Source organism: Coptis chinensis, chromosome 3 (genome assembly GCF_015680905.1).
Source record: "Coptis chinensis isolate HL-2020 chromosome 3, ASM1568090v1, whole genome shotgun sequence".
Taxonomy (NCBI): domain Eukaryota; kingdom Viridiplantae; phylum Streptophyta; class Magnoliopsida; order Ranunculales; family Ranunculaceae; genus Coptis; species Coptis chinensis.
The window spans coordinates 110,302,384-110,329,110 of record NC_141458.1 but is presented as its reverse complement, the minus strand read 5'-3'; the positions used below and the strand labels follow the sequence as shown (position 1 = coordinate 110,329,110).

The 26,727-nt window shown below is 34.1% G+C and overlaps 2 protein-coding genes across 2 annotated transcripts; both read left to right on the top strand.

Moving 5' to 3' along the window:
- Positions 1 to 17,197: 17,197 nt before the first annotated feature.
- On the top strand, positions 17,198 to 18,582 carry LOC147512916 (columbamine O-methyltransferase-like). Its single transcript, XM_086595915.1, has 2 exons — positions 17,198 to 18,138; positions 18,253 to 18,582. The coding sequence occupies exons 1-2, from the start codon at positions 17,371 to 17,373 to the stop codon at positions 18,541 to 18,543; spliced, it is 1,059 nt and encodes a 352-aa protein (XP_086452041.1). The 5' UTR covers positions 17,198 to 17,370; the 3' UTR covers positions 18,544 to 18,582.
- Positions 18,583 to 18,995: 413 nt separating this feature from the next.
- LOC147512915 (polygalacturonase inhibitor-like) lies at positions 18,996 to 20,519 on the top strand. The gene has a single exon (XM_086595916.1). The coding sequence runs from the start codon at positions 19,346 to 19,348 to the stop codon at positions 20,345 to 20,347; it is 1,002 nt and encodes a 333-aa protein (XP_086452042.1). The 5' UTR covers positions 18,996 to 19,345; the 3' UTR covers positions 20,348 to 20,519.
- Positions 20,520 to 26,727: the final 6,208 nt, after the last annotated feature.

Here is a 26,727-nt window from a genome sequence, read left to right as displayed (position 1 = left end):
CGAGAAGTCAGGCATCCCTTAAGATCTCAGAGATATAAGGGTATGTTAAGACAAAAAAAAAATTCCATATCACAATTAGATGTGAGATGTCCAGTGCGAAACTTACGTTATCACATATTAAGTTTTTCAATCTGATATATCTATTCTGGATACTTGAAATTCACATAGAATGATAAAAGGACCCCATCCCAATTCCACATTTGAGCCGAGTAGGTTGGATATCAAAACATTTATACACCCAAGCTAACAGATTAGTGGGGAAAAAAACTTAACCTACCAAGTTTCTTTCATTCCAATTGATGCCCTCAGACTCAGCCCTCTAACGCCACTAAGAATATCACATAAATTTAAATTAAAAGAGACCAAAGAAAATCTCTTACTCTTGAGTAGCAAAATAGACAGGAAGTGCAACGGCAACTCCCTGTAAAAGAAGCCTGAACATATTAAAATTATGACTGAGTACACTACTATTAGTTTTCATTTAAGGAAGTATTCACTACAAAAAAGGGCGAGTATTGTTAGCTCAAAAATTAAGAAGAAAGAGCTTTAGTTGCACATGAATAACAAGACCAATGTAAACTTGAACTTTGACCATGTGAGCAAAACAACAATATCGATACGGTATAGTAAAAGGGATAAGGCCTACATGGACAAATAATAAGGCCATAAAAGCGATTATGATGGGGATGATGCTTTTGCATGAAGTGGCTTCTCCTTCACGTCCTTGAGAGGCTAATTATTGTTATTTATTTATAAGGGTTTCTGATGAACAAGTCTGTCCAAAGATATGATTTTGGAACCTAACTCCAAAGCCTATGTGGATTTTGGGGTTCAACAATCTTCTTCCTTGTGAAGAATACGAACTCTCACTGCACACAAAGAATTCACACATAGAAAACCTTTCTACAAACTCAACCTTCATTAATCATCACCTCTAACTATGGAGAAAGGCCAACAACTCAATATGTAGACAAAAGGAACCAATGAGTTTAGAAGCTAGCCTTCTAATTCCAGTTGGAATTTAAAATACCTAACTTTCGGAATTAAAATTAAGCCTAATAGTAACCTATGCTTAAAACATCAAAATAGAACACGGTTCTCAAAATCCCTATTAGTGTAGAAACCAATTGGGGATCAAATCAAGGGTTGTAAACCCTAGATGCATCAGTTTCAATTCTCACCGCCTTTAACAGTCCTTGGTCTGTACTGCCACATTGCAAAATCATTTATCATCTCCAAAGAAGACTATCTCACATTGCATTTTAGCCACTTTGCACAAGAATGTTGGAGACTAAAAATGATGATAAATCATTCATTAACTTCGAGTAGTAATCATTGGATATCAAACATGATGCAGATTCATCCTTTGATTGAAATCGTTTAAAAGATATTCAGACATGTTTCTCAATGTGAAATAACCATGACATAGGCACCAAAGAAAGGTTTAACTTGACATAATGATAAAACATTGATTTCATTTTTCAACAAAACAAAAACAAAGAACAAAATATATATATACGATAACCACTGAACTTACATACCTCTGGGATGTTGTGCAAAGCAATAGCCAAGGCCAAGTTAAGACCAACTCAAGTCCCTACAATATGAGATTCACAAGTAATATGAGCAGCATCTCAATACTAGAGATAAAAGTGCATAATGTTTCCAAAACTTAGAAATCTTTTTTTTTTTTTTTTTAAAATTTATAACACATCCTTGGTTGCTGGATGATTTTCCATAACAAGAATGACGCCAAAAAAATATCCAAGGTTCCTAGGTTATAGTTTGCAAAACAATGCATGTTGATTGTAAAGATAAAGTGTAGATACCTTTCCAAAACTTATGTTTGTGATTATGAGTTTTTATGTAGATAATATAAAATTTCAAACAAAGATAAAGTATTATTCATACTTGATTAGACTTAATTGAAAGATGATCACTACAAAGATCTTTGTGACGAGTTTCCCATGCCTTTACAGGTTCATATAGACAGCTTTACATCACTTATGAGCTTCAGTAACACTAACTCTTGTTTTTAAAATGTATCAATTAGCAAGTTCAGTCTTTAATCAATGGTGCTTCATGAGTACCTAAACACATTATTTTTCATGATAAGAGTATCATACTAAGCCAACCTAAAGCTTAAAGGCTTAAAGCTAGAGATCCAGATTGCTAGAGTGCTCTTTATGAGACAGTGATAGGGACAACCCAAAGCTTCATTGCTCTTCCACTTCTAGAAAACTCAAAGACCAATTTGCCCCTTATTCTCTTTTTTCATTTTTCCTTTTCTGAGTTCATATCTTACACGAATTAAATACATGATGTTACAGTAACCTTTTATTTTATCAGTAGAATGCAATTCCATTACCCAAAAAAGAAAGAAAAGTATTTTAAGTACACAAAGATGGACTACCCTTAGCAAGATACTAAGAGTCAATACCATCTAACCCTAAAAGCAAAATAAAGAAGGAGAAGTACAGGACAAATTTATTCCAATTATACCACTAAAGACCATGATAACCTAAAGGCTTGATCAATTATCGGACAATGACCACAGTCACACCATAGAAAATATGAGAAACCAAATAAGTATGCACAAAAAAACAACAATAAAAAAAGAAAAAACATGCCTTTATGGCAAGAAAGAAAAATGAATCACCATATCAACTCGAAAACTGCATGGATGAAGAGCTTTTCATGATCGAACATTTATACTATATCATTACCCAACATGTGAGGTATTTATTAAACCCTCCGTTTTGGGTAATGCAATTCTAAACTACATATAGTACTTTAAGTTTCCTTTTCCTTGAAAACAAATTATCCAATAAATGCAGCCTTTGCAAGAAAAATAAACGCAGAACTGGATGCATATTCTAAATGTATATAATTTGGTTAATGATTTCCTCTGTAATTTGACATATAACTTCAGAAAATTGTAAGAGTTTAAGAGGTACCTTCATTGACCCAAGGAAAACTGCCATTCCCTCTGGAAAATTGTGCAAGCTTATACCTGCAATTTATAAGAGTTAAAGAGTTTCATGTCAAATGTAACAGTAAAGTGTGCATATATATACATAGGCAGCAACTCTTGTAGTCAGGGTAATTGTCTCCTTTTTTGGTCCTTTTGATTGTTAGAAATGAATTGGATTAATGTGTAACGAAAAAGGTTCATATGAAGAGATGGCCTAAAGTTCAATGATAAAATAACATGAAAAGGCTACTGTAATTTTTTCCTAAAAAGCCAATCGATAAAGAAAAGTATTGCTATGAGGAGAAAGAATACTTTTTGTATTGTTCTTTTTTCTTTTAGACCGGAACAAGGAAATTCAATTGATGGCTACACTGTCACAATCTTTATGCACCAGAAGATTACTCGGGCTTTGATTTACAACTTTTGAAAGAATAGAATCAATAGCTAACAAACTCCTAATTACTAATAAGGAGTAATCATTTGTCCACATATTACCCCGCAAACAAGCAAGACGGTTTAATGAGGTGGAAAGTATACCAATAGCCGTGATAATTCCACTATACAGAACTTGGCGGCGATGCTTTTTCATAACGTCCTTTCCCCCATCATCGTTTTTCTATTATTTAAAGAATAAAATGTAGTAAATTCAAAGAAAAAAAAAAAAAAAAAACAAATCATTATTGAACATTGAAAGACCTACATGAATGAACTCATTGGTTTCTTTAAAAGGATAAGCTCCAAATTTACCTTTTTATTTTTGGCATCGACACTAGGTGCAAGTGTTGGTTCCGGAATAAAATTAGCAATAACGCCAAAGAATATGACACCTGCAAAGAACTGCAAAGAAAAGTTATGCAACAAAACAATATTGGCAAATAATTTAGTTATCACAATAAAACAATAGTTACCCAAAGGTTGCCTTTTAAGAAGCCAATAGAATTCATAGCATTATGCGCCAAGTCTAGAAAAGAAATGCTTAGCATAAGCCCTGCAGCAAACCCCTGTAAAAGGCCCAGCATCTTCAAATTGGGAGCATCACTAATGATTACAAAAAGTGCACCTGAGAATCCAAAAAAAAAAAAAAAACATTTGAGGTAAAGCAGCTTTATAAAAATTGAAAGAAGAAGATTATTATTATTACCTAATGATGTGCTTAAACCACCAACAAGTGAGAGAGCAAGAGCAACCATCACCTGAGAGTCCATTGGTCAATAAACAAAGAGAGGAAGAATGAATGAGAATGAGAATGGGTTTTTGTTTAAATGGAGGGACAAGTGTTTGATAGAATGTCTGTGAGAACGTAGAAGAATGTTTAGGGAGAAAGAAAGAGATGGTTTGGCAATGCGATCATCCGCCACTGGAGCCAAAATTTGGTCTCAAAACCATAAGTCAAATAAGGACTCACCTATTGTTGTGGGACAAGTGTGAGATCAAAATAAATTCCATGGGCATACTGATTTAGTGTGTCCGTGGGCCTTCCCATAACGGTGTCATAATAAAGCCCAATGGGATAGATGAACATCCCTTCTACTATTAGAATTAAATCGATTTGGAGAGAACACCACACTAACTTAACACTAACTTAACATGTATTGAATCATTGAGAAAATGAGATAGAGAGAATTCTTATTCATTGAGGTGAGTCTTAATGGGAGGAGGTTACCTTTATATACAACTAGGTAACCTCCTTTCCAAGATAAAAGATTACCAGGATAAACACCAAGATATAAGATTATCAGGATAAACACATATCAATGGTGGGCATCCATATAAGCCCACGGATTTCATAACACTCCCCCTTGGATGTCCACCATTCATGTGGAAATTATGGTGGATGCATATTTTGTAGTATTCTTCTAGATGCTCTATAACTATCCAATGACAGTTGCCTCATTAAAACCTTGCTAAGGAAAATCCAGTGGGAAAAACCAAAATGAAGGAAAAAGAGTACAACATTACTCAGAATCATTGTGACTTGCTTTTATACTGCCTCATTAAAATTTTTACTAGGAAAGCCCAGTGGGATAAAACCTAGATAAGGGAAAAGAGTACAGTGCATATGTCCTGGGACACATTCTTTAGGATGCTCCCCCTGTTCTATTACTCCCCCTGATAAAGACAAGTCTTTACATGGTTTGGTGGTGAACTCTGCGCATGCCGATCCCATATACAAGCTTTTGAAATATATGCTTTGGTAGTGATTTAGTGAAGAAATCAGCAAGGTTGTCACTAGAGCGAACTTGCTCGACCTTAATCTGCTTCTTTTTCTAAAGTTGATGAGTGTAAAAGAATTTTGGCGCAATGTGTTTTGTCCTGTCTCCTTTTAAATCCTTCTTGAATTTGGGCTATACAAGCTGCATTATCCTCATAAATAATGTTGGAAACACTTGTTATAGAAGGTAATTGACAAGAACTACTTAATATGCCTAATTAATAACCTTAGCCATACACATTCACGACTAGCTTCATGAAGAGCTAAAATTTCAGAGTGGCTAGAGGAAGTTTAGTGGAATGCCAACAAATGACAATATTACCACTAAAAAATACATAACTGTTTGGGGAGTGACCCTTCCGAGGGTCGGATAGATAACCAAAGACTACATAGCCAACTAGATCATAGTCATTAGTGGAACCATAAGAATAAAATAGTTTCATACAAGTTATTCCATAAAAATATCTCAATATGTGTTTGACATCATTCCAAAGGTGTCTAAGTGTATGTGCACACTTATATCTTGATAAGAAACTAATAGAAAATGCAATGTCCGATCTTGTGTAATGGTGTGCTAGATACATAAATGCTTCAATATCACTCAAGTAGAGTAGTTTCAAGACCAAGAACTTCCTCATGTTCTTCCTTTAGTCGAAATGGATCCTTATCCAAATCCAAGTTTAAAGACAACCATGTGCTTTGTCTATTTCATTTCAAAAATCTATAGTCGCTAGCTTTTCTCCCAATTCCTTAGGAGTCCCAATCAAGTTTATACCAACCAAACTTGCTGCTACTATATTGAATCCAACCTCGGATTTTACTATAGGTCCACACCATGTTTTTCAAAGAGTTTAATTATGCTTGAATAGCAAATTCAGATTGGCCAGTCTTTCTTTGTCGACAAAACACGTGGTTCATTTATTTTTCATCATTGTCCTTTGATGTTCCAATAGCTATACCATAGCTAAATATGTCATCTATGACAAGTGCTTTCCTATCCCACAATTCACCTGAACATGCATGGAATATTGAGATCGATTTCTTCATTTTCAGGTACCTGTGCCTCTCCATGGGCAACCATATATAGGCATTTCAGTGAATTTGGATATTAGCACATTTTCATTATTTGTTTATGGAGCTCCAGCCATTACCTGGCTATTATTTGGACAAGATGGTTCCTCAGTTCTCCTCTCCTAGGAGCACCCTCTTTGGATCCTATAGGTCTACCACGTTTTTAGGGTATAGTAGATTCATTTGCAGCCATGTTTGGACCCCGTCCAAATTGAACATCAATTATATATGGCTGGCACATTCATGGTTACTTTTACCATATCATTAAATGCTTAGGCATTTTCTCTGCAACTGCTTGCAAGTATATCATTCTCCTTATCTCATATAGTCACATTCGTTGTTTGGATCCTTAATGAGATAGAGGACGTGATCCAAGTTGTTTTACGTCTTTCCTTAGAGCAACCATTGCTTTTCTCCCCCTAACGACGGGAAGACTGTCTCATTAAATTGACAATTATGTAATACAGACTGTCTAAGTGAGCGTCTTGCTCCCAACGTTAGATATGATACACAATGTCTTTCTCATTTATTGGTATAGTCTACCGGACATATATCCATAATACTTTTCTCCATTTATATATCCATACATTTTAACATAAAGCAAAATAAATTTGTAAAAATTAATACTAGCACAAGTATATTAAGAAAAATAAAACTTGAGATTCATAATAAGGAAATTCAAAATATTAATGACAATCCTGGCTTAGACTGTCCATGAAGAAAACACAATATTAATGGTAAATGTTCCATGAATTGGTAATAAAAATATAATTAACTAAATAAATCATTCCAAGGATGAAAGTTTGCTCATCAAACTTTCCCATTGCATTTGGTAGTATGACCATATTCTGGTGATCATACCTATCCTTCGGGGGATTTCCAAAGACACATTGGGTCTTCCTCCGTTAGGTACTCATTCTTTACGTCGTCATGAATATGATGACGTAGGAATATGAGAGTTGTGGCCTTTTCCTCTGGGATCATTTTGTTTCCTTCTTTAATAGCATCACCAAGTTTTTTAGATTGTAAATGGATCTTGGCATCCAACTGTCATGATAAATAATTGTCGCCTCTAATTGAAAGAACTTGAAAATCGAGTTTAGTAAGGTTTGACATCTTTCAAGTAATTGTAACAGATTAAACATACATGGAGTTAAACATACATGATTTTTAGAACTGCAAGTCCTTATTTATGTTAGAACTTCAAGTTCTTGAAAACAAAATAGCTATAAAAACAAATTTGGCCTACATAAATGACCACTGTAATGGGCTAAAACCGGACCAGTCCTTATGGGTTGGACCTGACCAAGTCAATATAGTCAACCAGACGATCTTGAAACTTCAGGTTCCTAAAAATTGAATCTTTGGAACTTCAGGTTCTTAAAAAAAAAATAGATCTTGGAATTTCAGGTTCCTAAAAATTCGACCTTAGAACTTCTGGTTCCTAAAAATTAGATCTTGGAACGCGTCGGGTTCCTAAAAATAATAGATCTTAGAACTTCAAGTTCCTAAAAAAAATAGATTTTGGAACTTCGGGTTCCTAACAATTTAATTCTTGGAACTTTAGGTTCCTAAAAAAATAGATCATGGAACTTCGGGTTCCAAATATATCGTAGAACTTTAGGGTCTACATCATTGTTCAATAGTATACATAAAAAAAAAAAAAAAATGAAAAGAAAAGAAATTTCCTTAAATTAAAAATCCTAGCATATAATTCTATGTTTTAATCAATCTCACAATATAAAACAAAGAATTGCATAGATTTGGTAAGGAATACGATACCTATCCGATTGAAAAATCAGATTACCACGTTTCGCTATTCGACGAAAAATTGGTCCATAAAGAACTATAAAACTGAATCAGCTCTGGACAGATTAGGCTCAAAGCCATACACCGTTGGAAACATCTCTGAGTTAGCTTTCTAATGCAATAAGCGGATTGCAAAACTGATCACCGAGTAGAAAGTTACAACTGTTTTCATCAGAAGTGTCTTTCTATTCCGAATTTCGAAGCTAATGTCATGAGCTGGGTTTTATTAACTTAAGGCCCATAATCAATAAAACATATGGGCTTTGACCTTTAGAAGTTATTAGGCCCTTTATCTAGCAAAATATAACATGTTGTCGTCTTCTTCACTGGTTATTAGGCCCTTTATCGAGCATTTTTTTTTTCTTTTTCTTAAGATGGTTATCAGGAATAGTTTTCTACCATGAAACATATGCCGGAGATCAGAAGAGTAAAATCTCTTTTGCTCTTTTTCATTGATAAAGCTACAAAGGTCAAATATCCGTTAACACATACTATACTTCGTAAAGGATAAGAAGAATCCATTTGGCCTTCTCGATTATTTGCAATTAATAATGCAACATATGCCCAAATTATTTATCAGTATTCAATAAGAGTGGACTCCTGCATTTTAGGAACCAATTCGAGAAGGTATAGTGGATTAACAGTAAAGTAAGTATGTTCCCAACAAAGAAATAAAAGAAGATCGTGAATGGATTAATAGTCGTGAATGGTAAAAATTTAAAAGATAAACGCCAACATAGCATACCCGTGACTTAAAACTTTAAATTCAACAGTAACGAATTTAATACCAAAATACAAATTTAAATTCAATAGTATTGATTACGATTCATAATAACAAGTTAAATAAATATCATTAATCGTAAGTAAAACACATACCTTTAATCCAAAGCTGGAGACTATCGTGCTGATAACATGTTAGAATTAAACCGATTTGGAGAGAACACCACACTAACTTAACACTAACTTAACATGTATTGAATTATTGAGATAATGAGATAGAGAGAATTCTTATTCATTGAGGTGAGTCTTAATGAGAGGAGATTACCTTTATATACAACTAGGTAATCTCCTTTCCAAAATAAGAGATTACCAAGATAAATACCAAGATATAAGATTATCAGGATAAACACATATCAATGGTGGGCATCCATATAAGCCCACAAATTTCATAACATCTACCATTTATTACACCCATTTTTTTGTTTAATTTATATATCTACTGTGTATGGTCGTATGGACATCCTAATTAATCCAAGGTAAATAATTGCTGCCAAACAGAGCCATAATCAATAAAGAAATTGTGTGTTTTTAGTTCATATCAAATAAAATTCTATAACAGAATAATGTATTCACGTAACCTTTAAAAAAATAAAAATCACTAGCTCAAATTGATATCCAAAGGTGCATTCGAAATATGGTGTAAACAAGTACAAATTCCACGTCGGCACTTGAAATCTTTTTTTTCCTAGATTAGCATTCTGAAGCTTTCTATTGATGAATCTAATATAGAATTGCAAATAGAGTGAGAGAGATATACGTATTCCACATTGAAATAAGATAGAAAGATATGGGGAGAATGAGATATCATAGAGGAGAACTAAAGTAGGCAAATAGATGATATAAATAAGATTGTAATTGAGAATTGAAGACAAATTAATCAGGTTCAAGGGGGATTATGGCAAGATCAAGAAAGTCTTGAAGCGTTGATTGAGTAGGAAGAGATGGCACTATATGTCACCAAGTATGCAGGGATTGGTTTATAACAGGAATTGTAATAAACGTTTATTACGGGTTTCAAATGGAATGCTCGACAAAAAGGCGAAAAAAGGAGTAAAAGAAGGTTGACTAAATAAACTGGTTTAAAACGTTAAAAAATGCAAGAAAAATGGGAAAAAAAAATAACGATGACATGGAAATTTTGTTTGTCTATGATGGGAAGAAATAACAAATGGTGAAAATGTAGCAAACCTTAAACTAAAAAAAAGTTTAAACACACCATTCTATTCTACAAATGATATATATATATATATATATATATATATATATATATATATATTTTTTATTTATTTTTGACACTACAAGACAATTTGACAAATACCAATAGAAACAATTTTAGAGGTTGCAATATCGTAAAGAAGGTAGAGAATAAGAGTATAGAAGTTTTAGATAATAAATTAAGTAAATTTTCAAAATAGAAATATAAAAGTGTAAAACGGAATATTTTGAAAATATCATAATAAACGCATTTAAAACGGGTTTTAATTGTTAAAGACAGGTTTAAAATGAAATCTCAAGTTTTAAACATATATAAAACTCCGCATCATCTTCTCGAGTGTTAAATTGGATTTAAAAAAAAAAAATGGAGTACTTGGTGACCGTGATAGACAATTATATTTTGCAATAAAAGTTAATATTTAGGGTTAAGGAAAAAGATGAATACAAGAAAAAAAAATATGATAGAGATCAAGAAGTAATTGAAGCGTTGAGTAGTAGGAATTAGGAAGAGATAAAAATATATTTTGCAATTCAAGCTTCATGAGATGTGAGTGGTTTTATAGTTGTCTCAAGTCTCAACTTTCAAGGGCAAAACTAAATTCCATCTCGGATATTTCACTAGCCGCGTGTTTGTTCGATTAAAAAAAAAAATAAAACCACTGAGGGGTAAAATAGTAAATATAAATTTAAAAGAAATGGTAAAATTAAATTAAAAGAAACTTGAGAAAAACTAAAATAGTCAAGTGGAATTGTTTCTGTAACGGTAAATTAAAAGAAACTTCGAAAACTTCTTCAGATCTTATTGCCAACTTAGACATATAATCATTCCGATGTTTGAGTATTATGTTGTGTTTGAGTATCACTTGTTTTCCGACTTAGGCTGTTTTGCTATGCTTTTTACATATCTATTCAGCCCTTATGACCTATTAAATAGTTGATTTTACGGGAACAAATAATGTCTAAAACAAGTTGACTACTAGATGTCTAAATTTTAGTTTTTCTATGATTACTCATGGGTCGAGAGCTATGTCTAGATAGTCCCATGGCCACAAACATCATTTTTCAGTAGAACTGTAAACTCGAATACAAATAAATATCTGATTGTATTGATAATTTAGATAGTGGATAGTCACGAGTGCTAACAATCTAACATTATTCATCATATTGAAAAGTATGTTAATTAGTTGACGCTGTGCAAACTATGAGTGGTGTTTGAGAAGAGTAGAAATGAAGAAATAAAGGTCTATTAATTAAATGCTATACTATGAGTGATGGCTGAGGAAGTTGATGATTCATCGACTTCGGGTCCATCCAGCTCAGATGGCACGGAAACAGAATCATATTCTTCAAGAAGCTCTAAATAAAAAACCAGAAATTCCACCAGATCGAAAATGTCGAAAGAGGAATGCTGCCTAGAACACAAAAGGTTTAGGTGGCTCTTAAGTCTTAACTGTGCACTTTTTGCTTTTCTATTTTCTTAACTTGGTTGTTTCTGTATTCTATATATTCCAGTTATGCTTCAATGTACACTTCTACATTAATTTGTTCTTGCTTTTACAACTAATCAAAATTTGCATTGTAAAACTTGAGGTTTTAAAACTGAACTACATCGCATTATGCAAATTGACTAAGAAAAAAAAAATAGTGTGCATATATTATATGAATGACTTGATTCAAACTTTCTTTTTATGTTCGGGAACTTTTAAGAGCCTAAGAGGTAACACATTTTTGATAAATCTATATATGCTCTCATTTCCGCATTACATAATTTGAAGTGGGTCTTGTAGTTGGTTTTAGTTGCCTCTCTATTCTCTCGAGTAGAGAGGAATGATAATTACTCCCAAAATATACGAAGTAACTTGGTGTATGGGGCGTCAGGCCATCAACGCCAGTCCCAACAATAAAATGTCGTGTAAGTAAAATACTAGGGAAAATCCCGACTGCAATTGTCAATATATATTGGCATTCAATATACTCAGGCACTCAGCTACGAAAGCACGTACACACCCATGAATTGCAAAACAAAACTACGTCTAATTAGATCCAACACTGTAAGGGGGCTAACAAGAAAAATAGATCGACGTGAATCGACTGCTTTCTTATTCTCAACTTTAATCACTAAATAACACCTATAGCCGTGTTTAAGTAAACTTCTAGGTGTTTTCTTAGTAAATTGAGTGATTCCATATGTGTATTCTAAAGGCAAGTCGTGAAATAGTTGGATAAAGTACACAATAAAAGAGAAAATTAGATCTTTTTGCCATTTCTTAAATAAACAATATATAGTTTATCAACTACTATATGTCTATATCAATGTGCAAGGTGGATCAAAATGGAGAAAAAGTAGGGTCTGGAAAGGTATTTTGGTCCCATCCCCGCTATTTCATATATTTAAGACATAATGACCTAAAAATACAATGTACTTTGCAGTTTTTTACATTAAATACAATGCATTATTTTTCTTGCCTAAAAATACAAGATACTTTCAATTTTTTACAATTGGTACCATCTGTTAACTTTGAAGTAACGGAATACGATTTGGCCTTTAAAGTTATAGGTCACGTGACTTGCACGGAACTAAGCACCAAACCTTAAGCCACGTTGCCCCTCAATTCTTCCCTCCCATTATTCCCTCCAATTCTTATTTCCTACCATTCTTCCCTTTATAATTTGATATTGAGCCTCAAATAATTGACTAACCACTAATTCTTAAATTATGTCTTCCAGTTCGGTCAACTCAAGACACATCTGTGAATGTGGATACCCAGCTATTGTTAAGATTTCACGCACTGAAAGAAACCCAGGAAAAAAGTTCTGGGGTTGTCGCAATTATGGCAATGAACCCTTTTGTGAATATTTTGTATAGGTCGATCAATCTTTTTGTGAACAGCTAGAAGTGTTGATTCAACTTCTTTGGTTGAGTTGCAGCGTCATAATACGACATTGCAGAATATCAAAAACCAATTAAATCTTGATGTGTTTTGTCTTGAAAGAAGGGAGTTAGAGTTGTTGAGGAGGTTGGGAGAAGAGACGAAAAAAACAAAAGAATGGAAGAAGAAATACAAAAGGATCTGTAGGTTAATGAAATTATTGGCCAGTCTATCCGTTCTCCTTCTTTGGTTGATCATGCATTTTGTTCAAGTGAATGTTTGGTGTATGTTGTTGTCCTTATTTTGGTGAATGTTATTTAGTGTCTGTTGTTGTCCTTATTTTCAAGTTGATGTATTCTGTTTTTTGTTGCAATTTAAGAGTTGTTTTGGTGTTCAGTGAAATAAGGAGTTGATCACTTCCAATAAAGCAACGATAAAGACAACTTAACTTGAAAAAACATTCTTGTACATACCGCAACATAAAGAAAAGAGAAGACATATACACTAGCATTACAAAAACACAGACACAGTGTAAGGGATGATCGAGAAATTGGTTATGCATTGGTACTTGTCATAAGCATAGATACCATACCAAACAACATACAAAACTAAAAGACATCAAACTAAAACCAAAAGACATCAAACTAAAATCAAAAGACATATCCAAACTTGTCATAAGTATAGATACCATACCAAACAACAGACAAAACTAAAACCAAATTAAGACATCCAAACCTATCATAATAAACATAGATACATGTCATTAGCATAGATCAATACCAATGAATGTCTCAGTGTATTTTAATTGCATATCCAAACCAAAAGACAAAACCAAAAAGAAATCCTATTAAACAACCAAAATTGACCACATTGTTTAGAGTGCTCTTTTCAACCCCACTATTTTGGTCCTTTTTGTTTTTAATTGGTTTTGCTGCTTGCTCACTTGTCCATGTAGGTTGTTTACTTGTTTGTGTCATTTCTTCAATTCTCACTGGTGGTGCCTTTTCTGGTGAGAAGTCATTCATTAAAAGAGCTGGCAACCTTCTAGCATTAGCTACACTTATTCTACATGGTGTAGATGGACGTCCAACTTGACTTACAGCTGTAACTTGACTACCAACTTGGTTTGATGCTTGAGATGGATTTTTCGCTTCAGGTTCACCTAAAGGTTGAGCTTCACTTACAATTGTAGCTCGAGCTTTAGTTCTTCTAGCTGTAGGTTGAGCTTTTGTCCTTCTAACTGTAGGATGAGCTTCACATATAGCTGTAGGTTGAGCTTGAGATCTCAGATTTGATCTTATAAAGGATTCTTGGCAGACTTCATTAAAGTTGGTGGTCCACCTTGTCCTGGAGGCTAATGACATAAAAAAATTCGTAATAAAAAAATTGTAAGACATGTCAAAACATAAATAATTGTCTATTTGTCTAAATAATTCAAGAATACTCACATTGATATAGTGCTCCCCACTGTTATGGTCTTGGTACACTCCAATTTCAACTAGTATATGAGGTGCTCTACCCCTACCCCTTCCCCTGCCACCCGTTCCCCTACTTCTTGTGATATACTATGATCTACTCATTAAGCAAACGAAGGATGGTCGAGGAAGTTGATGATTCATCGGGTCCATCCATTTCGGATGGCATGGATACAGAATCATATTCTTTAGGAAGCTCTAAACAAAAGACTAGAAATTCCACCATAAAATGCCGAAAGAGGAATGCTGCCTAGAAGAACACAAAGGGCTTAGATAACTCTTAAGTCTTAACTGTGCTATTTTTGCTTTTCTATTTTCTTAACTTGTTTGTTTATGTATTCTATATATTCCAGTTATGTTTCACTGTACACTTATACATTAATTTGTTCTTGCTCTTGCAACTAATCCAAATTTGCATTGTAAAGCTTAAGGTTTTAAAACTGGAATATAAACCGAATTACATCACATTGTGCAAATTGACTAAGAAAAAAAAAAGTGTGCATATATTATATGAATGACTTGATTCAAACTTTATTTTTACGTTTAGGAACTTTTAAGAGCCTAAGATGTACACATTTATGATAAATCTATATATGCTCTCATTTCCGCATTAAATAATTTGAAGTGGGTCTTGTTGTTGGTTTTAGTCCAAAATATACTAAGTAACTATGTATGGGGCGTTAGGCCGTCAACGCCAGTCCCCACAATAAAATGTCGTGTAAGTAAAATACTGGGGAAAATTCTGGTTGCAACTGTCAATATATATTGGCATTCAATATATTTAGGCACTCAGTTACGAAAAAACACATACATACCCATGAATTGCAAAACAAAACTACGTCTAATTAGATGCAACACTGTAATGGGGCTAACAAGAAAGTAGACTGATGTAGATCGCGCGACTGCTTTCTTATTCTCAACTTTAATCACTAAAAAAATTAACACCTATAGCCACGTTTAAGTAAACTTCTCGGTGTTTTTTTTAGTAAATTAAGTGATTCCATATTTTTAATATATAGAAAAATGTAGGATTGAGTAACAGTATTTTGGAGTACGTCTTATGGGCAATTTGGTAATTCTCAGTTTTTTTGTTCTATTTGAAGAATAAAATAGTAATTTAACGTTTATAATTTTTTTTAAAAAAAATTAATAGAGCCCACGTCACCACGTGGGTACTATGTGCACAGTAATTAGTAGAGCCCATGTGGGTACCATGTGCACAGTAATTAGTAGAGCCTACGTGGGTACTATGTGCAAAGTCGTGAAATAGTTGGATAAAGTACACAAAAAAAGAGAGAAATTAATATCTTTTTGCCATTTCTTAAATAAACAATAGTTTATCAACTACTGTATGTCTATATCAATGTTGTTTAGGCCGCAGGGTCTACTTTGATACTGGATTTGAGTACGAATCTATTGGAATTCGATCTATCGAAAGTGAGGTTCCCTAAAAGAGTTTGGATTCAGTGTATTTGGATCACAATAGAATCTATGGCAGCATTCGAACCAAATTACTGAGTTGGCAGATATTCGAGGTTTTAATGTGAGCTATAATGGACTATGTGGTGAGATTCCCAATGGGCAAAATCTTAGAGCATCTCTAGGTGGCTTTATATTTGGTCGCATTCTTCAAATTTGAAGGAATACGTCGGAATTTGTCGAAATTCCATCTCTAGGTGGTAGTATTTGTGGTCGCATCACCTGTTTGTTCGTATTTTTGTTCGCAAATTTGGCAATTTGGATCTTCGGGATCTTGGAGGCGACATTAGTAATGTCGCTAGCGCCATTCTGAAATGTTTTGACTTTTTTTTGCTTTGACCCGGCTTACTTTTAATTTTGAAATGGTCGCCGCCACTCTAATGTCGTGGGTTACTTTTGGAATGGTTCGCGCCACTCCTTAATGTCGCCGTGGGTTGTTTTGGAATTAGACCACACAGCGCCATTAGTCTGCTTGGGCGCGCTAATAATGCGGCGACAGCGACTTGTCTTGGCCGTCTTAATGGCGGCGATGGGGTGGCCCTCTAATCAAATTTGCGGTCGAAATTTGCGACCACCTAGAGTTGGTCGAAATTTGGGACCAGTTTCTGTGGTAGCATTCTTCAAATATGAAGAGTATGCTACCACCACCTAGAGATGCCCTTATAAGGTTCATAACAAACGTTTGTGCGGACCACCATTGATGAAATTTAAGTAAAGATAATTTTCATTGCCTTCGCTAATAAGTGGAATGCTGCCCACAAAATCTTGCTGGGAATAAAAAGTGGCAGATGGGACAGCAGTGATCTAAAGCTAACTCTTGTGCGGAAGTTGGACTCAGAAATCCCAACCTTAATTTTGTTCAGATTTCATTTTGACACCAGTGTTGTATTAGAATTTAGGTGAGTTGTATTAGAAGTATTAGGGATTTATCTCTTATTCTTTGTTTCCAGGCAAATTTAAATGAACTATAAGAAGATCAAGTCTACTATTATGTTTTGTATTTATGAACACCCATTTGCTGCAAACGCACATTTGGTGTGAGCGTAGGTAGGGCGTATGGTGACGCGTTTGTTAGGATGAGAAATATTACAGATAGTAAAGTGTTTAGCAGCCCCGAAACCGTCCAACGGTGTGGATGTAGGGGTATTTTGGTCATTTCACTTTTTTTTTTTTATTGTTTTTTAAATTTTTGAGAGATAAAATAGTAATTTAATATTTATAAACTTAAAAAAAAGTCTATGGATCCACGTGGGTGCACGTTGGGTACCACATGCACAGTAACTAGTTATTATTATTATTATTCAATTTGTCCTCTATATTATGGAATTATTACATTGGAATCATTCTCCTCTGTGTGATGCCTTAAACTTGCCTTCTTTTCTCAGCAGAGGAGCTTAGTCTTGTTTTCTGATTTATAATTTTATAGAAAATTATATCATTCATAGAGATTTTATCACACATTCGAATCAATATTGTGCCACGGTCATGGATGCCTCAAAGCAATTTCAGAATGAAGAAGTAAACGCTCAGGTACAGGTATGGAAACACATGTATGGTTTTGCTGAAACAATTATGCTGAGGAGCACAGTAAATCTGGGGATATCTGACATAATACACAATCAAGGTCCTGTCACTTTATCTCAATTAGCAACTCATCTGCCACTGAATTCCATTAGCATTGACAGACTTCACCACTTCATGAGGTATCTAGTTCATATGAAGCTCTTTTCAACTTCGACTGATGATGACATCACTAAGGAAATCAAATATGAGCTAACACCAGCATCAAAACTTCTTGTAAAAGGACACAAAAGGAGTTTAGCCCCTTATGTGTTGTTGCAAACACATCCAGAAGAGTACTCAATTTGGGGTCATGTAATTGACATGTTAGATGGTAAAAAGCCTTACTGGGAATCAACTTACGGAATATCAGTGTACGAAAAAAGCGAAGGTGATCCAGAAATTAATGAGATTCTTAATGATGCTATGACAAGCCATGGTGAGTTCATGGTGCCTGCACTTGTATCTGGTATGATGAAGGAAAATGTTCTGGAAGGTATTGGCTCAATTGTAGATGTTGGAGGAAATTCAGGTGTTGTTGCTAAGGCAATTGCTGAGGCTTTCCCACATGTGAAATGCAGTGTTATGGACTTAAATCATGTTATAGAAAGTGTTATCAAGGACCCAATGTTGGATTTTGTGGCTGGAGACATGTTCACTTCTGTTCCTAATGCTGATGCAGTATTATTGAAGGTACGTAACACACTAATTCCCTATCAATTAATTCATCGATAATAATGGCTGCAATCTCGTAATATACATTTGAAATTTTGTACAACGACCATAATAGTTCAAATTAATATGCAGTCTACCTTACACAACTACGAGGATGATGACTGCGTCAAGATTTTAAGCAAAGCCAAGGAAGCAATGCCTTCAACAGGAGGGAAGGTGATATTGGTCGAAATTGTAGTCGATATTGAGAATTTACCACAATTCACTTCTGCAAGATTGAGTATGGAGGTGGAAATGATGTTAATGGGAGGAAAAGAAAGAACAGAGAAAGAATGGAAAGATCTCCTAGGCAGAGCTGGATTTGCTTATCATAAAGTAGTACCTATAATGGCGATTGAATCAATTATTGTGGCATATTCTTGAAATAGCTCAAGATGCTTATCAAAATGTTACTTTACATGATTTGTTATTTCAGCTGCATTATCACTAGATAGCATTGCAGGTATCAAATAATTCTACCATCTTCCTATATCAAATTCGGTGATCATAATGTAACAGTTCTGGGAAGCTGATTCACATCGCTTAGCTAGTCATTAGTCAATGACATTTACAAGTGAAGATTTTATGTGACGAATAAATCTGGTTAATATATCTCTTTATGCGACCTGACACCCATGGCCCTAATCGTCAACTTCTTCGTCATCAAATATTTAATTTAGCTGTCTCTCTAATCACCATGAGAATAGATACTGTAAGTGGCATTTGCCAATTACTCGAACAGAGTAATGTTTGGCAAAATTGATTTCACACAATCACACTGTAATCTCAAAGTTCACCGTCAAAGAGCACAAACAGAAGAAATGCGACATTAGATTGCATTTACCCAAGTGACCAAGCCCCACAAGTGTTTCCAAGATTTAGGGCTCGACTCAACCAGGTCGTACCAGCACAGAAGAAATTCGATTTTGGTCAGTGTTTAGTACGCGGTAGTGCTTTAGCCTTCAGTGCTGTTCTCCTCGAAAGCGAATCAAAGTGGGACAAGATGCGCAGAATTAGCTAAAAGTCTAAAACCAATAATTGCACTATGTAACGCACTAGCTGTTTATGAGCAGAGTAAACCCGTGCCTTATTGCTTTGCAAGTTATCCAAAAATCTGGATGTGGTGTGGTTTTCTCTATATGTTGTTCATGTGCCATCTTCAAATTTTATTACAAACCATCAAACAATGGAGACTCACTTCACTCTTCTTCTAGTCACATTATTACTTACATCTATCATAACCCCATCTCTCTCAGCTGGTACCCATCGCTGCCACCCAAATGACTACAAAACCCTGATGGAAATCAAGCAAGCCTTGAACAATCCATACCTTCTCGCGTCTTGGGTACCCAAGACCGATTGTTGTGGTTGGTATTGTCTCCAATGCGACGAAAAAACAAACCGTGTCAATGAACTGACTATCTATAGAGGTGAAATTTCGGGTCAAATTCCATCCGCTATAGGCGATTTGCCTTATCTCGACTCGTTAGAGTTTCGAAAGCTCACAAACTTAACCGGTTCGGTGCCCCTGTCCATTACAAAACTTAAGAGCCTTAGATTTCTTCGACTTAGTTGGACCAATTTATCCGGCCCAGTACCCGAATTCCTTAGCCAACTTCCCAACCTCGACTTCCTTGAGCTCAATTATAACCAGTTTACGGGTCAGATTCCACCTAGTTTCTCCACATTCACCAAACTCGGTGCTCTCCGTTTGGACCGCAATAAGCTAACCGGATCCATCCCGGAATCCTTTGGGCATTTTATAGGGTCAGTACCTGATTTATACCTATCTCATAATCAGTTAACAGGGTCCATTCCCAAGTCATTTGCAAATATGGACTTCACCAGAATCGATTTATCTAGAAATAAGTTAGTTGGTGATGCCTCAATGCTGTTTAAGCCCAATGGCTCGACCGAAATCTTAGATATATCGAGAAACATGTTGGAATTTGATTTATCGAAAGTGAAATTTCCGGAAAAGAGCTTGATTTCATTGGATTTGAATCACAACAAGATTTATGGAAGTATTCCTAACGGAATTAGTGCGGTGGGATTGCAAATGTTTAACGTGAGCTACAATAGACTGTGTGGTCAAATTCCGACTGGAGGAAACATGGGCCGATTTGATTATTCCGCTTATATGCATAACAAATGCTTGTGTGGATCACCATTGAAAAAGTGTACTTGAGCATTAGAACTATCGAGCCTTTGGACCATAGTTCACTGTATCATTGATTGTGATATGGGGCAAAGCATATCTTTTAGTCTCAACTTTTCTTCTTAATTGAAGAACTTGCTTATCCATGATTGTGATATCCACATGGTATTTTTTTTCCAGCTAAAATCACTGTGATGCGACATTTTTTAATGTGTATAATCTACTTGCAATTCGTTTCCAGGGATTTACTCCTATGAAAAGATAAAAACCACTACTCCATCTTCGACATGCGTAGTAAAAAACATATATGCACAGTGAAAAATAGGCTTGTTGCATTTATAGTTCACCATTCATCCCACTGGAATAAGTACATAGAAATCCAAATTTTGCGTTTAATCTCCCTCTACCTTCAACTGGCTACATAAAAACCCCTTTCTTACGGACTAAACCATAAAACCCCCCTATTTTTTTCTACATCCAGAACTTACCAAAATACCCACGTAATTAAAACAATCCGGGCCAGCTTTCTCTCTCTTTACGAGAGAACTTCTCAAAAAACTCATCACCATATCAAATGGTATTGTCTTCACCACAATCCCAAATTCTAAGAATTTAATATCGATTTAATTTATGGTGGAAGAATTAAAGAAGGTTATAGATTCATATTCGAATGACAATTTCGAAGATTGAAAACAGGGTGAAGATAATGAAAATTCAATTTCTAAATATGTTCTCATTATATATTAGATTAAATATCGACATTGTTGATTTCCTACTCGAAAAGAGAAATCCAAATACTAAAGATTGAATATTAATATTGGCTGTAAAAGTTTTGCAACAAAACTTGTGTTTGGCCGTTTGGGTTTGTTGGAGATCTTTTTCTTTTTGGTTCTAGCTTTCACAACGATTAGAGAGTTAAACTATGCAAATTAAAATTTTCAGAGTGATATATATTACTATGTAGTTTTAAGTTTGCATAATACTACTACTATGCATTTTTAAGTTTGCATAATACAAATGTTTTTTCATCAGGCATGTTTTGTTTCACAAATCTACTATGTAAATTTAAATTTTCGTATGTAAATTCCAATTTTCTTATATCAAACTACTATGTAAATTCAAATTTTCATATATCAAACTATTCTGTAAAATTAAATTTTCATATGTCAAACTACTATGTAAATTTAAATTTCCACATAAAAATCAGAAGTCGAGCTTGTTCGGATTTTAAAGTTGGTATGGTGCCAATGGCTAGTTCATTCTTAGAATTGAAAACATATTGTGTTTTAGAAAGGAAAAATCACAAACCTGGTAATAATTGTTACTATGCATTCTTATATTTTCTAAGTAGTCAATTCAAAAATTCATGATGCTAGAGTTTTGATAAGCCTTAATAGGTAGGTCTTTGAAGCTGTTATTATATGAAGTTATTTAGAAAACAAATATGCAGTTATGGGGATGTAAATGTGGTGATGGTACATAGTAAGACTTAAGTCGAAATGTTATTTTTCCCTGGGTTCGATTATTAAAGGTTGTCAGGTCTATATAGTAGTTTTACTCTGCAATCTTAAATTTTCATAGTAGTTTTATCCTGCAATGTTAACTTTTCATAGTGGTTTTACTATGTAATCTTACATTTTCATAGTACTTTTACTCTACATTTTTAAATTTTAATTTGCAATCTTAAATTTGCATAGTCGTTTTACTCTGCAATCTTAAATTTTCATAGTAATTTTACTATGTAAATATAGATTTACATATATATGACTATGTAAAAATACATTTACATTCTGTTAGGTGTCGGGCAATTTTCATTACCAAAAAGTAACTATGTAATTAATGTAAGTTTTCATAGGTCAAGTTACTATGTAAATATAGATTTACATATATAATAACTATGTAAAAATACATTTACAAATATTCTGTTAGGTGTCAGGCTAATTTCAGTTCCAAAAGTTACTATATAAAATTATCTTTACACAGTTATACAAAACCGCTTTTAACTAGCTATTTTAAAAATCTACAACTAAAAATTGTAACATATAAAATCCAATGTTAGACTATAAAATCCAACATCATATCAGAAAAAGAAAGCAAGTTCATCGACATCTCATTTTTTATATACGAGCAACATCAAAGAATAGATCAAAGAATGCAAAATCATCAACATCTTGCTTTAATATAAGAACAACCATCAAATAACAAATAATTGAATTGGTGTAGAGCATGTTGTAGGAGTGGAGCCCACTCTTGGGTTGCGATGGTCATAGCAAAGGCGCTTGTTCTTCTTCCTACCTCTTGCAACACCAGTGCTTTGTTTCCGTTTCTTGTTTGGTCTCCCAACTCTTGCCGATCAGACATCATTTTCATAATTTTCCCACAGATCTTGTCCACCATTGTAGTGATAAGCAAGTGGCATTCTAATAGAATCCAAGAGTTGAAACTTGTGGTGGCCATAGCAACGGTACTCAGTTTTCACCCAACAGAAGCACGCCATGGATTGAAGCTCCAAGTCTGTCTCTATCACACTTTGCTTCAAAAAACGAATAAAATGAAATGTCCAATGGATAAAGGAATAAAATCTGGCCATTTTCCCCCTTAAAATCCATAATAGTACAATTAGCACCAAGACGGACACTAGTTAGGATTTTGCAACAAATGACAGAAAAGCACAATCCCTCCATTTCACTGCATTTACAAAAACAATGCCAAAACTGATGAACACTACGCAAATCTAACTTTTCATAGTAATAACACCAAAACTGATGAATCACTATGAAATTTTTACTTTTCATAACAAATTCAAATCTAATAGAAACACATAAAACCAAATTAAAGCAAAACGAAAACAATATCAAGATGTATAATTGCATAAAACTATAAAATACGAAAGAAGCAAGAAGCATTAATTGAATAGAGTTCGTAATCAAATTGAGAAAGCATCCAACACAAATTTGAAGACGATCGAGATGAAAATATATATCACTTTCTTCAATCTCTCAGATGTAAGAATAACCATTTTATAATTCTTCAATGTCAAATCTTGTTTCTTCAATGGTCAAACAATGAGAATCTGAAAGTGGAAGCTTGTTTCTTTAATGGTGAAACAAGAACATCACTATTTCGGTGTTTTACATTTTTTTTTGTAATCCTCAGTTCATCAATCTTAAATCTCTATTTCTGTGAAAGGGTAGAAAAGGAAATAATTTTGGTGAAGATATTAAAATTAGACCGAGATTTAATTATTTTTATAAAAATAGGGAGGTTACATATAAATGGCTTAAAAAAGAGGGGGTTTAGTGGGTATTAGCTATTTGAGGGTGGATTGGTGTAACAGGTTCTGAATGAGGGAGGTGAGCCTCATTTCTTGCATAGAAATCTAGTCTTACGGATCAACCGATCTACTATCAAGAAGGTAATGTTACTAGGCCATCTAAATTCATGGAGACCAGGCTATTAGTGTGAGCAACAACACACATTCTGTTGTGGATAAAACAATGCAGAAACAACGTTATCCACTACAAATAGATCAACCCTACACAAGGATTGATTATTCTCTCTAGACAAGACTTCAACACCCTCCAAGTACTATCCCAACGCTTCTTATTAATAATTTAACAAGCATATAAAGTAAAGATAATAATGCAAAAGAAAACAAACCACAAGACAAGGATATATCGTGGTTTGGCAATTTGCCTACGTCCACACTGGCGAGTTCCAAGCTTTACTAGATGTCTAGAGTAACATATTACAAGAGCTCTCAATTCACTCACAAAGAATGAACACTCAACTCACTAAGAATTTCTCTCTTACAATCTCTCTCTTTCTTTCTTTTTGTTAGGTTAAGTTTTTACAAAAAAAACTTTGTATTTATCTTGTTTCAAAAACAAATAAGTCGTCTTTGAAATACGATTGGGGTCTTGGTATTTGGCCGCACAAAAGTCGAACACGTGCACGCCTAACAACCTGATCATTTGCCAAGAGAGGAGCGCGGGCGCGCCCTTGTCCAAGCATACATAGGCGCGGGCGCGCCTTACATGAGAGAAAGAAAAAAAAACACCTTTTTTCTTTATACATTCGATAATTTGATATCTGACCCACTTCTTTCCAACTCTTCTGAAAATCTTATATTGTAAAGGAATAGGTTTCTGTAATACAGACGCAGCAACAAGCTGTCTCGATCTGTACACACATGTGTATGGCTTGAACACGAGCTTCTCGGTAAATATCGAGTCTAGTACCAATGCAAGATTTCCTCATTGGCATAATGATGATAACATGCCTTTTAACCCAAGACTGCTTCTCGTAGTTGTCTAGCATCCATATGACTAGTTCATCACACACTGAATTATCGCCTAATAACATAAGTGCCTCTTCCATTCCCAGGAGTCCCATAGTTTAGTGTATGCCTCCCAGTTTACATGTGTCACACTCCAAACTTCTAGAAAATCTAAAATAGAAAATTATCCAAGATATATAATTATCTCAATCGTCACCCTATTCAATTATCTGAAAACCCAGGATGAAAGGAAACCCTAATAATCCATTCTATCACACAACAACACCTATATATCAAAACTAAACTTTTGGTGCCAGTAACTCAGTATACCGAAACTCTCTGATTAAACAAATAATTTCGATCTCAAAATTCCATTATAGAGAATTAAATACACAACTAATCTAAACCATAGTAATAAATCAATTATATAAAAATAAGGTTTAGACTACTCACCCGAAGTTAATCGAAAAACGAAAACGTTAGTGAAAGCGAATAATCGGCGAACTCGAAAACCAACGGTAAGGTGTTGTCTTCCTCCGCCACTTTCTCTTTCAAGCACTCTCAAGCAATTGCTATCTCTCTTTGTTTTTCTCTTGTACGTTTCTCTCTGTTTTTCTTTTCTTTTTTGCAGTTTTTTTTTTTTTTTTTTTTTTTTTTTTTTTTTTTTTTTTTTTTTTTTTGAAAAACCCACAAGAATAAGAAATAGGGAGCAAAAGAGGATTTGGCTGTAACCTCTTCTCTCTCCCCATGTTTTGTCTCTCTTTTATCTTTATCCTCTTTTATTATTATTATTTAACTTTATATATATTTAAAAAAAAACAATAAAAATAGGGGTGGGGTGTTATAATATACACACCCTAAAGGAATCTCGTCCCTAAAGCACTATGCCAAACAATAAATCTTTATAGAGTCTAAAGTTACCAGATTGTATTTCAACAACTAAGCTTTAATAAATAATCTAAAACATAGTATGAACATTAATTAAACACGTCATTTACAACTTGCATATAGAATTCAAAATAAGCATATATCATAAATGAGATATAGGTGTATACCCAAGTATACACACCTTAAACGGAATACATATATAAAATATTGTATAACCTTACATGTGAACATACGTAAATTAAAACAATGTAATAAGAATCACCACTTTATACGAAAATGCAGAATATCAAAATCTAAAACGGGAACAAAACAAACTTGAAAACAACAAGAAAACTTAACACCACAAAAATACTCCTACTACTCATTACCACAATTCGAGAATCACTTAGACCTTCTCATTCTAGGCTAACCTAGGCTCTGATACCAAACTGTCACACCCCAAATTTTCAAAAAATTTAAAATAGAAAATTATCCAAGATATATAATTATTTTAATCATCACCCTATTCAATCATCTGAAAACCCAGGATGAAACGAAACTCTAATAACCCATTCTATTACACGACAACACCTATATATCAAAGCTAAACTTTTGGTGCCAGTAACTCAGTATACCGAAAGTCTCTGATTAAACAAATAATTTCGATCTCAAACTTCCATTATAGAGAATTAAATACATAACTAATCTAAACCATAGTAATAAATCAATTATATAAAAATAAGGTTTAGACTACTCACCCGAAGTTAATCGAAAAATGAAAACATTAGTGAAAGCGAAATAACCGGCGAACTCGAAAACCAACGGTAAGGTGTTGTCTTCCTCCGCTCCTTTCTCTTCCAAACACTCTCAAGCAATCACTATGTCTGTGTTTTTCTCTTGTACGTTTTCTCTCAGTTCTTTCTCTTCCAAGCACTTTGTTTTTCTTTTTGCACGTTTTTTTTTATGAAAAACCCACAAGAATAGGGGTTTGGTTGTAACCCCTTCTCTCTCCCCACGTTTTGTCTCTCTTTTATCTTTATCATATTTTATTATTATTATTTAACTTTATATATATATTTTTAAAAAAAAGAATAAAAATAGGAGTGTTATAACCATAGTACAAAATATTGTGATATATTGCGATATATTGCGAGAAATTAGAAATGGGCACAGAAATATCGCGATATTCAATTGGATAAATACTAGTGTAAATATCGACAATATTTGTGAATATATCGCGATATTTCGACGATATAACAAAAAA